The sequence below is a fragment of the Siphateles boraxobius genome, unplaced genomic scaffold (assembly GCF_051911475.1).
Source record: "Siphateles boraxobius isolate OS27281-9 unplaced genomic scaffold, OSU_SipBor_1 6, whole genome shotgun sequence".
NCBI classification, from domain to species: Eukaryota; Metazoa; Chordata; class Actinopteri; order Cypriniformes; family Leuciscidae; genus Siphateles; species Siphateles boraxobius.
Window position 1 is genome coordinate 7,305,763 of NW_027509186.1, and position 14,695 is coordinate 7,320,457.

The window sequence follows — 14,695 nt, forward strand, 5'->3', positions numbered from 1 at the left end:
AGAGCTCGCTCAAGTACTGTAGAGCTAAACCATTTAGTGCTTTGTAAGTAATCAGCAATATTTTAAAATGTATAAGATGTTTAATAGGGAGCCAATGCAGTGTTGACAGAACTGGGCTAATATGGTCATACTTCCTGGTTCTGGTAAGAACTCTAGCTCGTTTTGGACCAGCTGTAGTTTGTTTATTAAATGTGCAGGGCAACCACCCATAAGAGCATAACAATAATCTAGCCTTGATGTCATGAACGCATAAACTAACTGTTCCGCATTTGTCATTGAGAGCATATGACGTAATTTAGATATATTTTTAAGATGGAAAAATGCGGTTTTACAGACACTAGACACGTGACTTTCAAATGAAAGATTGGTATCAAAGAGCACACCCAGGTTCCTAACTGACAATGAAGACTTAACAGAGCAGCCATCAAGTGTTAGACTGTTTTCTAGGTTATTACGTGTGGAAGTTTTTTGTCTAATAATTAGAATCTCTGTTTTTTTAGAATTAAGTAGTAGGAAATTACTAGTCATCTGTTTTTTTATATCAGCTATGCATTCCTTTAATTTGGTGAATTGGTAAGTTTCCTCAGGGCGTGAAGAAATATAGAGCTGAGTATCATCAGCATAACAGTGAAAACTAATGCCATGCTTCCTAATGATATCTTCTAAGGGTAGCATGTACAGAGTGAACAGCAACAGTCCTAGTACTGAGCCTTGTGGTATGCCATACTGAACTTTTGACCGATAAGACATCTCTTCATTTACTGCTACAAACTGATAACGGTCAGATAAGTATGATTTAAACCATGCTAGTGCAATTCCACTAATGCCAACATAATTTTCGAGTCTATTTAAAAGAATGTTGTGGTCAATAATATAAAATGCAGCACTAAGACCGGGTAACACTAATAGAGAGATACAACCACGATCGGATGATAAGAGCAAATCATTAGTGACTCTAATGAGAGCAGTCTCAGTACTATGGTACGGTCTAAATCCTGACTGGAAATCCTCACAGATACCATTTCTTTCTAATAAGGAACACAGTTGTGAAGATACTACCTTTTCGAGTATCTTTGACAGAAAAGGTAAATTTGAGATCGGCCTGTAATTGACTAATTCTGTAGGATCAAGTTGCGTTTTTTTTACAAGTGGTTTAATCATAGCCAGCTTAAAGGTTCTTGGTACATATCCTAATGACAAAGATGAATTAATGATATTGAGAAGAGGATCTATGACCTCTAGGAGCATCTCTTTCAATCGTTTAGTCACTATAGGGTCTAATATACATGTTGTAGATTTAGATGATTTAAAGAGTTTTGAAAATTCTTCCTCTCCTATAGCAATGAATAAATCAAATATTTCATCAGTGAGACTACACTGCACTGTCTGATGTGATACTGTAATGGACAGTTGCATAGTTATAATTTTCTCCCTGATATTAGCAATCTTGTAAGTAAAGAAGTTCATAAAGTCATTACTGTTGTGCTGCTTGCGGTTGAAGCTTTATTTGTCTTTAATTTGGCCACTGTTTCAAATAAATACCTAGGGTTTTGTTTATTTTCTTCATAATAGGGTTGGAAAATAAGCAGATCCGGCAGCTTTTAAAGCCTCTCTGTACACAATCGTGCTCTCTGTCCATGAAATGCGAAATACCTCTAGTTTTGTTTTCTTCTAGTTGCGCTTCATTTTTCTGGATGCCCTCTTAAGGGCCTGAGTGTGCTCATTGTACCACGGCGTTGGACTATTTTCTTTAAGCTCAAAGGAGCAACTGTGTCTAAAGTGCTGGAAAAGAGAGTTAAAAGTATCTGTCGCAATATCGAGTTCTTCTAAGCTATCTGGGATGCTGAGGAGATGAAACTGGTCAGGAATATTATTAATAAAGCAATCTTTAGTGACAGAAGTGATAGGTCTAACATATTTGTAACACCGAGTCGGCTTTGCAGCCTTGGCTAAATGAAGTTTACACAAGACTAAATAATGATCTGAGATGTCATCGCTCTGCTGCAGAATTTCAACGGCATCAACATTGATTCCATGTGATAATATTAGATCTAGAGTATGATTAGAACAATGAGTAGGTGCTGACATGTGTTGTCTAACTCCAATTGAGTTAAGAATGTCTTTAAATGCCAATTCCAATGCATCTTTTCCATTATCTACATGTATATTAAAATCACCAACAATTAGGACTTTATCTGCAGTCAATACTAATTCTGATAGAAAGTCAGCAAATTCTTTGATAAAATCTTTATGGTGCCCTGGTGGCCTGTATACAGTAGCCAGCACAAATGTCAAACCTGATTTATCATTTGCACTAGATATTGTTACATTAAGCACCAGCACTTCAAAATAATTATATTTCAAACAAGACTTCTTAGTAATTCTGAAAATATTACAGCAACACCTCCCTCTTTGCCTTTCATATGAGGTTCATATTTATAACAGTAATCTTGCGGGGTGCACTCATTTAGAGTAATGTAATTGTCTGGTTTTAGCCAGGTTTCTGTCATAAACAGCACATCTAGGTTATAGTCTGTAATCATATAATTAACAATAAGTGCTTTTGAAGTAAGGGGTTGAATATTCAATAACCCGAGCTTTATCATTTGTTCATCCGTATTATATCTGCTTTTTATTTGTTGAATTTTTACCCTTAAATGGTTTTGGGAGTTTTTTGTATGTCCTAATTCGGGGTACAGACACAGTCTCTATGTGATGATATGTAGGTGGAAGAGTCTCTATGTGATGGGATTTATCTGACCTCAGTGACGTGAGACAGCTAGTAGATGGTCGGTTTAGCCAGTTTGTCTGCTTCCTGACCCGAGCCACAGATTGTCATGTTTGAGCTCTAAGACTATGTGCCATATTACTAGAGAGAAGAGCAGCACCATCACAGGAAGGATGAAAACCATCTCTTTTCAACAGGTCAGGTCTGCCCCAAAAACTTTTCCAATTGTCTATGAATTCTATAATATTTTGCAGTAACCACTTGGACAGCCAGCCATTGAGTGAGCACAGTCTACTATCCATATCATCACTCCAGCGAACAGGAAGGGGACCAGAGCAAATTTGCCCCCTATTTTTTATTACATTTATAATTTTGTATTAAATTTTCAGCTAAAGAAAAAAATGCATTGGCAGGTTTGGTTACCCGTCTGCTCACTTTGCGCACTGATTTAACATTATTTGTGGAAAAATATAATACAATTCTAACATTTGTGGTAAGATTTATTTATTTATTTTAAAAAGAGAGAAACAACAACAAAAAAATTATTCATCAAGGATGCATTAAAATGATCAAAAGTGACAGAAGACATTTATAATGTTACAAAAGATTTATATATATATATATATATATATATATATATATATATATATATATATATATATATATATCCTTTAATTTTTATAAATGCAAATGCATTTCCTCAAAAATGTAAAGCAGCAAAAACGTCTCAGGTAACGTATGTAACCATTGTTCCCTGAGAGGGGAACCTGACGCTGCGTTTAATGATGACGCTATGGGAAAAGCTTCTTGAGGCTGCGTCTGAAGCACGTGTGCAACTACTCCAGTTAATCTTGACTGGTGCTGCTCACCTAGAGAAGATGCGATACTTCTGGTGGAATGAGCTCAGGAAGGCACACCTGGAAGACAAGGAGATACAGTAGCTTCCACCATTGAGCAGACCTATGCACACACTAAGTAATGTAGCTTCTCCTGGTCCGCCGACACGAGGATGAAAGGTGCCGTGAAGGAAACTTTCTGCAACGAATGTACTGTAAATGTTCCTGAAGGCCAGCAGAAATGAGTTGTACAGTCTCTCTGCTTGACACACACAAACACACAGTTATATCGAATCATGCGGCATCAATAGCAGTTCACTTCCGTGATTTAGTAAGATTGCGTTCATCTCAGCAGCGAACCGTACCGGGTTCACATGAACTGCACCTCAGACCACCTGACAGACTCAAGTTTGAGAGACAACAGCGTGAAAACTCAGATGTCAATCACACCCTTAAGCCCCGTTCACACCGCCAGCGACACGCAGCGACAAAGCGAAATGATCCCATTAATTTCAATGGAGCGCTGGCGACACCCAGCGACACGAGCGACAGTGACCGTTGGCGACAGAATGTGGGCGTGTCAAGCAACAAGAGACAAGCGACAAAAGTTGAGCATTTTCAACCTTATGCAAATGAGAAGCGATTTTCGCGAGCGACAACCAATAGGAAATAAGCCTTTCTGTGGAGCTCACGTCACCGTCTCGAGTGCAGGCAAGACAGAAGAGTTTGTGGACGATTTCATTGTTTTATATGATTTGACTGTAACCACATATATGGATATAATAAAATGATGCATGGAAAAGAAACTGTCGACATCTCAGTGAGTTTAATTCATACATTTATAGTTCGAGTGGTGTAGTTTTATGATGCAAGTTTAGCACGGCTGCAGTTCATTTTAAAGTTTCCCCAGCATTATGTTGTCTATTAGGGACAAGAAAATTGATTATTTATCAAATTCGAATGACGTTTTAGTAATTTATGACAGTATGAGTGAGTTTAATTTGTTGATTGATCGATCGTTAATCTAGTAAATTATTAAATCTACCGAACACTGCTGTGCGTATTTTGTATAGATATGGCCAGACGTGCAGTCTACCTATAACATTAGAGCGACAGCACTACGAACGCCCACAAGCGACTTGACAGTACAGAGCCTAGCGACATACAGCGACAAAGTCGCTGGCGGTGTAAACGGGGCTTTAGGCTTAGGGTGTTTACACACTTGCAATTTAGATCGAAAATAGGGAACCGTTGGCATGAAAAACTGTCAAGCTTGAAGTTATGGAGATCCAGGAGTGGCCGGCGTGTCAAAACCCAGATTGCCTGTAGGAGCTGAGTTTGGTTACATTGGAACTGTGGCTCAATTCATATTAATGTAAAAGCAGCTCGGACTCGGGTGCGCACTCGTTCAGGAAGTAAAGTAACCAGCGCACGCGTTTTAGCAAACGACGATGGTATTAGTTCAACAAAACACATGCAAGTTTGATGATTTAACTTGGATATGAGCGAGAATGAGCAAATTAATGCTGCTCCTCAAAATAGTCCGTTTGCAAGCCTTCATGCAATGCATGTATACAGTAAAAAAAAGTGTTGTTCACTTTGGTGTGATAACAGCCAGAGGTGGGCACAAATACATCAAAAACTATTTTGTTACAAAATACAAATACTGGCTCATGAAATGTAACAAAATAAAATACAAAATACTGATGTGAAAAATGTTTTTAAATAAAATACAAGTAATTAGTATTTTGAAAATACAAACATACTCACACAATAATCTTAAGTTTTTTGATTTTTATTACTGAAAGGTCAATAACACAAATAGTAGCAATAACACAAATATGAGAAATGTGTAAATTCAAAATGGCGAAGTAGAAAAATAAAAAAGTATGTGCATTTCACTAAATCTCTACAGGGCCAGAAATAGCTCCCTCTGACGTAAATGGCATGTATAGCTAAGTTCACATCAGTGGTGTGGTAGGCTGCCCTTAATAGCAAAACGTGTTTGATGTAAGCTACATAGCCATATTATCACCGTTACTCTACTTGGGTCTTAAAGGACAAGTTCGGTATTTTACACTTAAAGCCCTGTTTTAAGATCGTTTCTGATGAAATACAACAGTTAAGATTGAAATTTGGACAAATGCTGCTGCCCCGAGAATTTTCGGTTTCTGTGTTAGCACCCCCCCCCCCCCCCACCTCGACAATGGTTTCATAGGGGCACTGGAACAATCATTCATAAAACGCATTAAACTTTAGTTTACAAAGACATGAAACTCACCGAGTGGTCTGGGGTGTTCACTGATATGCTCACACAAAAATCGCTGCAAAAGATGCTTTCCAACAGGTATTTTACCATTCGTTGTAAAACTGTGGACCTATTTTTCCAAACGCCTCACAACCGGACATTCTTCCGTTGAGAGCTTGAATAATAGACACTCCAGCCCAGTTGGTGGCGATAATGCACCTTTGCCAATATTTGGATCGCGTAGCCTACGATACCGCGACTGCATAAGACTACAGAAAGAATACAAACAACCCCATTTCCGTTTCCGGCAGCGGAGTAATAACGTACCTCACAGAACATCCAATACAAGTCAATGGAGTTGGACAAAAACTACAATAAAACCTGTTGGAAAGCATCTTTTGCAGCGATTTTTGTGTAAAAATAACAGTCAGAGAATTTTCGTCACAAAATCAAAATTCCATTTTAATCATAATATATATGATTAATCATATTAATCATAATATGTGTGGGTTTGTTTTACACACGAGACTCTAACTGTCCTGACCGCGTATGCCTTTTCCATAGTAGAATCGCGCTGTGTGCGCAATTACTGAAAAACAATAGGATTGATGATTATTTTATACAAAATCAACATCAATATTTCTCATATGTAATACGTTTAAAAACGTGTGAAAACTGCAGATGGATGTTTTATTGTGAACGCTTGCTTAGCATGGAGATTTCAGTGGAGTTACGACAGACGCGCTGTTTCAAAATAGGTAGGGCCTATGATGTCCTTTTATGAATGACAACACAGTGCATTGATCTCATAAGGCACAATTATTTTCTCTATAATTCCGTTCAGTGTGCAATATGTGTGTGTGTAGACTATATTTTTCACAAAACACTTTACCTTAATGCCGTTTTTAAGAGTTCAAAACTCATTCACTTCTTGGATTGAGCCCGGTCTACAGGGTGTCGCATGATTTCCGTGCATCTAACCTGGACAATTCCATTGCCAACATCAGACCGAAAATATGGCAAAATCATTTACTATGGTGATTTTTCTTAAGTACTTGAAATACTCTAAATAAAATACCTCAAAATATTTTGTTAGAAAGTACATTTTATTTTTTCCACACCTGCAAAATACAAATTATAAAATACACTAAAGTAATTAAAGACGTATTTAAAATACATTTAATTGAAATACTGCCCATGTCTGATAACAGCACCAAATTAATAAAAAGAAAAAAATATATATTCACCCGTTCTGTTTTCTATCATGCGCCTTTGTGGTGTAGGATTACAAATTTTATTTAAATGTTTAATTTTGATTTCCAATACAATAGTATTTTATATTGAGAAAGTTTATAAATGATGAGACCAGGAAATCTCTGCAAACGGTAGGGGTTCCCAGCGGGATATTCCCGACTGTCCCGTCTCAGAACGAGAGGGCTAGGCTTTTCCTGTTCTCGTTGTTTACTGGGTGAAGACTCATGCTGAGCAAGTTTGAACACCTGCTATTTTATTACTGAGACAGTTTGTCTTGGAGTTCTTGTCTCAGTACGAGAAGTCCTGCACCGTTCTGTTCTCATTTCTCAGCTCATTTACATGCTTTGTTCATCACAATGTAATCCCTCCCCCTTGAAATGTATATAAACTACAATGTAAAGTTCCCTTAGTTAGACTTGACTTGACTTGGGTAAGATTTTGGACGAAGCAGACTACAGTAAATAAAGAATCCTGCTTAAAAGATACCCCTAAATCTCCTGGTTTTCGCTTCTGAGTTTTTCTACACTGAAGAAGGAAGAAGTTTAGGTAACACTATTTCGACAGTCCACTTTAGACATTCTACTAACTATAAGTAACTTTGCAACTACATGTCAACTAACTCTCATTAGAGTATTAGTAGACTGTCTGCTTAATATCTTCTAACACTTTATTTTGTTGGTCCCCCAACAGATATTCTACTGACTATAAATAACTTAGCAACTACAAGTCAACTTGTTCTCCTAACCCGAACCCTAACACCTAACCATAACCTAACAGTCTACTGACAGTCTACTAATAGTCAAATGAGAGTTAGTTGACATGTTGTTGAAAAGTTACTTATAGTTAGTAGAATGTCTAAAGTGACTATCGAAATAAAGTGTGACCGAAGTTTACAACAGTGGTAACGTCAGATGAACGAAACGCACCAAGGATTCGATAGAATCAAGCGTGTGAAACCAGACCGATGCTGCAATGGACAGCAAACAGTGAAAGCCTTCTTAGTTGCATCTATACTTTCTTCTATTATTATTTTTTTAACCATTTTTGTCCAGGAAAGATTTTATTTGTGAACTTAAATATCACATTAATTTATGTTTAAGTGGTCCAATTAAGTAACCTCAAAGTGATTTTATATGGTTTCCTGTCAGAATTCATTTTATTTATTTTTCTTACATCATTAAATAAAACTAGTTAACTAATTAACTATAACAAGGTTTCTTTGGCACCAAATGAGCACATAAAAATGACTGGGACCCAAAATATGGACTAGGTGACAATGCTTCATTGTATATTTTATTGTATATTATTATTATTTCTCTTATTAATCTAACAATTCAAATTTTCACAGAAAATAAATTATTGCAACCATGCAAAATGTTGTCTTTTTGGGAACAGTTTTAATTATTTACCAATTTAGAATTGTTACTGAAGCCTGTTCCAGTTGCAAAAATACTGATGCAAAAAGTGATATAACTCATTAAAAAAGGCTCTCCATGTAAAATGAATTAGCAATAGTTTAATGTGCTGAAGCAGGTGAAGATGAAGAGGTTATTCTAGTTTCTCGTCTCCTTCCTCAACATCTTTGAGACTGAGCACCTCCAGTGTTCCCTTTCCTTTAGTCTCACAGCGGATGAGCTCATCAATTTCACGGAAGCAACCTGGATCTATCAAACACACCTGAAAAGGCAGGAAACAAACAAAAGGGAAAAATATATAATACCCATATTTAATTTTATATTATATAACACCGGTTTATAATAGCATATGCATTTTATTACTAATTTTTCACTTGATCTTTTTATAAATGTTTACTTATTTAAATATTTGAAGACTACGTGCTGTTTAAATGCATCATAAATATCGGTAACATCAATAAGGTGCGATTAATTAACATTAATGTATTAACTAACAAACTACATATTACAACTAACAACCACTGAGCAATTCATTTGTTACAGTATTTATTCATCATTGTTAGGTAATAAAAAGTACAAGATTTTTTGCTAATGTATTGAAATTGGTACAGAAAAATGTGAAATGTTACTGGTAATTCTGGTGCCGTGGCAACACTATGCTGGTGCACAACATCTAGTTTGTGATACACTTTTTTTCAACTGCAACTATTTTATAAAAGCATAACACTTGTTCCGACTGACAGCCGGAAGCAAGTAGCACATCTTTAAAAAATAGAGAACAGACTGCAGAGAAATACTAAATTGACACAAACAAAAACAAAAAATAAACATCACAAAAAAGTAGCATCTCTGTTATTTAAAAATTAACGTAAATTTAACGCACCACTGCTAAACATATTAAACTCACTCGTCTGTTGTTGGATAACTAGTCGATTAGTTGATCATGCTGGCATATACCTCGCTTATAGACCAATAATATCTGGTTAAATATTTGGTTACGTTCTTGACATCCAGTGTATAGATATGTAATATACCGGAAGACTCTTACCATTTCAAGCTGATCATCAAAGTCCTCGTCCTCCACTGCCTTTATTAAGGGTCTGAGCTTTTCTTTCAGTCTCTTCCCATCCTTGGCTGGCAAGACGAAGCGCAGCCGCATGTGAGCTCTCTGGATCTGAATGGACTCCTTCAGCTGCTTGATGACCTCCAGAGCCTGGATGGGGCGGCACTGGCCTTCATCAGTATCACTGTATAAGACTGTTTACACCACACCGCATTCAACCTTTAACTTTTTATGCGTTTTGGCCGTTCATTTACACGACAACGGCATTTTGGGCGCCTGAAAACGATGACGTCCTGCACATGTGTATTACATGTTAAGTCTATAGCGCAGAATACAGCGCTTTTAGTCATTTCGCAGATTGTGTGAATGAGGATTGTTTTGATAATGGTGTCGTCTGTACGTGAAAAACTAAGGAAAACTTCTCATTTGTTAAGCATTAAGAAACCTACCCTTAGAGACCATATTATCAACCAGGGCTTGACATTAACACCACCAACCGGGTGGATTTCAGCAGTGGCGTGTAATGCAGTCACTCTGTGTGTATTGTGCATCATTTTACTCATTCCCACAGATTTTGGGTTCACACCCAAAGATTGCACGCATAAAGCCACCCAGAACTAAATTAAGTTCATTTTCGCTATTTATAGCGCTTACAAACAAAATAATGACAAAATGCCAGTCTTGGCAAATATTCAGGTAAACGGGTCAGTAATGTTTTAAGTGAAAGTAAACTGTTGAGAAAAAAAAACGCACGCGTAACAGTATAATAGATCTGTGCATCGGGTCTTATAGTGACAGCAGCCTAATAATCCTGCTGCCAAATCATGAGATAAAATATTAAAAATATCTATATCGCAGTTCGATGTAAAAATTATGGCCAGTGAAAATGCTGAGTGGCTAGTAACTTTGGAAATCCATTAGCCACAGTAGCTGTTGAGTAAACGTTAATGTCAAACCCTGCTATCAAAACGTTAAAACAACAATCATTTGATGTTAGTGACCTCTTCAGTGATGATGTAATTAATAGGGCTGGGTATTGTTAGGAATTTCACAATTCGATTCGATTCCGATTCTTAAGGCTTCGATTCGATATTGATTTATTAGCTTCGATATCGATTCAATAATTAGGAAATACACAAGTAATTAAGTACCTGAGTATATTTTTAAATAATGTGTGCAGTATTACCAATGTTTAAGAACAAATTGACCCCAGCATGTTTCCTGTCATGGTTTATTTAGCAGAACAAACTGTACAATATTGTACATGTGTTGAATACAAACCACAACTGTAACAAACAAACAGCTTTATTAACACACCTCTAAAGTGCATGTAACTGTAATAGAAAGTATATTTCTGTCTTCCTATACATTCAAGTTATAAAAGAAATGTAAACAGAAACACAAAATGTGCATACTCATAAAAAAAATAAAAAAAACGCTTCGTGAGGCACATGCGCGCACATTTGCACACGCAGGGACTCTCGCTCTCTCTCTGTCGTGCGCGCTATGCGGTTTGAAGCTCGTGAGCTCTAGATTTCGGGAGATTTGAACGAATTTGCGTACATCAGGGAGCCGCTATCAATATGCGGGAGACTCCCGGAGACTTATTGTTGTTCTTATTATCATTTAGGGGGGCTTAGGAACATTTTGGGGTAGCTTCAGCCCCCCTAAAAAAGGCCTAACGACGTCCCTGGTTGGTGGTGCAGGCTTGAACGGAGTGCAGCTGCTGTCCGTCATCTTGCTGTTTTGGTAAAGCGCGTCTTGTACAACGCTGAACGCTCTCACTAGAGTGTGGCCCACAGCGCCGCCACTAGCCGGTGGGTTGAATCGATTCATAGGATTTGATGAATCGATATTGAATTGAGAAACAAATAATTGCAATGCATTGATGAATCGATATTTTTACCCAGCCCTAGTAATTAACCTGGTGTGCAGCTAAACATTTCACAGATCGTCACATGATCAAGGTCTACTGACCTGCTGTTTAGTGCTTTTGTTTGCCTTGACGGAGAAGTGGACGTCCTTCATCGCTCTCTCTATAAGGCTGACTGTGTAGGGGCGTTTGGTCTCAGGATTCACACATTTTTCTGCCACAATAGTTGCAATATCACGAAACATCTGTTCCAGCTGACTCTGTCGTTCCCTGTCTGACACCTGTAGTTCTCCTTTAGATAAAATCTGAAAATAAAAGTGAAATGATACATTTATGGATTCCTAGAAAACATGCGTCAACTGAATACACTGTTATAATGATGGAAACAATGTTCTTCTTATGAACCACACAGATCATACAGAGTCTGTAAATTCACCTGTTTGCATATTTCTGTCAAGTCATCTGTGCCGAAAGCGTTTGACAGGTCCTCTTTCTTCGCCACTTGACCCTTAGACACATTCACGAACACCGTGTTTGTCTGCAGGACTTCATCAAGATCTTTCTCCCTGTAAGTACAGTTGATTTGTGCATTACATTAATGTCACTTAAGAAAATTATTAATTGTTTTACCAAGGGATCATGAAATTCCATCAAATGACGTTAGTTACAAATCTCTTAAGACAGAGTTTCCCAAATGGGAGTTTGTGGGTTGATAAAAGCTATCAAGTAACTGCATCATAAGTAGTCAAATTAAAATAAATTAAAATCCCACTGTGTTCATTTACACGTACAGCTTGAGGGTTTAACATTTGTCAGTGAAGAATTCAGGACATAATTATTAGTAACTTAGTGAAAAATAATTTATTTTTTATTTTTTATTATACCGTACAATAATAATATATTTCTGTCTTCTTTTTTTTTACAATTACAGGTTATATTAATAATATCTAATACTTTAATTAATATAATTTAATTATTAATATTGTCTGGGTTCCTAAAAACACCAGGGTGAATGTGATGTGGACTGAGACACTAATCACAAGTCAATGTAAAGGCTTTATTTTTAATTTGACCTGGTCTTATGCCGGGTTCTCCATCCTGCAGATACACACACTTGATGGTTTCCGCAAGTCTATTTTTGCAGAAGCAGCACTTACATACACCAAACTTTAGTTTTATTCCTATCTATATTCTGAAGCCGTTTTTTACAAAGAGGGGTTAGTTCATATATAATTTGATATAAACGTTTTATTACTAAAAAAAAATAAAAAATTGACAAATTTTTTTTTTCTGGCTGTTGACAGTATTTTCAGTTGTCGGAAAAGATGTCGGGTTTTTTGTTGCAATTCGTAATGTAGTCAATCAACTGGGGAAGTATGGTTGTATCTATTAGTTGTTGTTGTTTTTTTTAACATACTTGGTGTTTTGCCTTAAACGTGGATACGTATATGAAAGATTATATAATTGTACAGTGTAAAAGACACGTTTGGATTTGAAATAAAAATAATGAATAAATGTTGTTTGTTAGTTATTGTTTGTTTTTTTTGCTTTTTTTATTGCAGAAAAGGTAACATACAAATACTAACAAAATATGTTTGTTAGTAGTAAACATCTGCGCACTGCAAATGCGTCATATGTGAAAACACAATGAGCGCGTGCTGCTCCTGCACCGCAATCGCAAAGCAGAGTGTGTGTGAACCATACATTAAAAAAAGATGTGAACCATAGTAAAACAAACAAACAAAAAAATGTTAATCTGGCGCTATAGTTTGTGAGTGTTGGTATCAAAGTGTGAACACTCTTCAAAAGCTACTATTTCTAATATAATCTAAACAAAACAAAAACAATCAAAAGTACGCAATAAAAATCCTTCCAATTATGATATATCAGAAATTTAAGACTTTGACATTGTTATAATAGCTATAACAACAGAATAAACAAAATATTTAAAAAAAAATCATATAATGAGTTTTTCATAACAGACTCACGCTCCAGATCTCCAGCTCATCACTTTGTTTTTATAACAGGCTATTTCAAATCTTTTCCCTCCTTTCTTCATCCTCACGACGGCAACATTTGTTAGCCTGATCTGGTTTGTAGGTGTAAATATTGACATGGTTGGTTATGTTCAGCTCAACGCGGTGCTCCAGTGCTCCGTGTCTTCCTGCCTGCCTCTTCCTCGCACGCAAACTCAGTGATTATCTGCGCATCCTCGCCGCAGCGACTCCTGGAGGACTGGCACGACGCGCTGCTACATAAATAAGAGATTGGAGGGGGGATGCAATATGCAATGCAACATATTTCTGCTGCATACAGAGACGCTTCTAGTCTCCATCAGTAGGTACTGTACTGGAGCACAGCTCCATTTAAAGTATTTCAAAGTCCTTCTGCTAGTACACGAAATCATGCAGACACAGTGACACCAGGGGTGCCAGGTCTGCGCAACAGAACCAGCACGATCAAAAATAGCTAATCAAAAAGACTAAACAAAATAGCCCAAATATCAATATCAACGAGACAAGAGATTAAGAGACATACGATCAAGAGTGAATGTGTGCATATTTAAAAAAAAAAATATATATATATATATATATTTGCAAATCCTTCAAATGATTACTTTAATAACAATAGACCTACCGGACTTTTCCCATTTTTATTTCTATTTATTTTTTTCCTTAAATGTTTTTGGATAATTTAATAATTAATAAAACCTTTTTTTTATTAATTATTTCTTACAAGGCAGAGGGCACTCTAGTTCGTAACCACAGTTTTTTATTACTGTGTTTCCAAAGATAGACTCACCTGCACTCTTCACACTTCCCTTTAAACATGTCCCATACGACAAAGTACCCGCTTACCACCATGGTGTTTTGGACATGAACCAGAGGAGCATGTAAATATTATGCTACATCAATTCCATATACTAATTTAACCAACACTAAGGGTCGCCCTTGAGAGTCCCAAACACCTCTGATGTATTCAGAAAAGGCAATTTGCATGCCAGTGCCCGGTTGCATAAAGCACTATAAGTTTTTCCCTTACGTGTGATACTTAAGGGGCGATTTCCCCTTACCTAAGAGAATAACTTAAGGGTGTTGCATATAATCTCTTAAACGGTTCTATTAGGTAAGGGAAACATTTAAGTGTTTCACGACAGGGATCCTGGATTGACGTTATAAACGTCTGTTGTTGCCATAGATACGCAAAACACTAACACTAGCAATTGCGTTTTCATCAAATAAAGTAGGCTAATAAAGTAGGCTAGGATATCGGAATGG

General features: G+C 36.8%; 2 protein-coding genes across 2 annotated transcripts in view; both read right to left on the bottom strand.

Moving 5' to 3' along the window:
* The window catches only part of LOC143715794 (uncharacterized), a 168,433-nt gene that overhangs the window by 16,515 nt on the left and 137,223 nt on the right, over positions 1–14,695 (bottom strand). The gene's annotated exons all lie outside the window — the stretch shown is intronic.
* On the bottom strand, positions 6,900–13,632 carry sbds (SBDS ribosome maturation factor). Its single transcript, XM_077207582.1, has 5 exons — positions 13,406–13,632; positions 11,854–11,983; positions 11,522–11,722; positions 9,530–9,694; positions 6,900–8,743 (listed from the first exon to the last, which is right to left on the bottom strand). The coding sequence occupies exons 1-5, from the start codon at positions 13,531–13,533 to the stop codon at positions 8,615–8,617; spliced, it is 753 nt and encodes a 250-aa protein (XP_077063697.1). The 5' UTR covers positions 13,534–13,632; the 3' UTR covers positions 6,900–8,614.

Excerpts from the sequence above, each read along its gene's own strand:
- sbds (XM_077207582.1), bottom strand. The coding sequence starts at position 13,533 with ATGTCAATATTTACACCTACAAACCAGATCAGGCTAACAAATGTTGCC. Across the intron at positions 11,984-13,405 it reads ATGAGCTGGAGATCTGGAGC|GGAGAAAGATCTTGATGAAG; the intron begins GTGAGTCTGTTA and ends CTGTACTTACAG. Across the intron at positions 8,744-9,529 it reads TTGATGATCAGCTTGAAATG|GTGTGTTTGATAGATCCAGG; the intron begins GTAAGAGTCTTC and ends CTGCCTTTTCAG.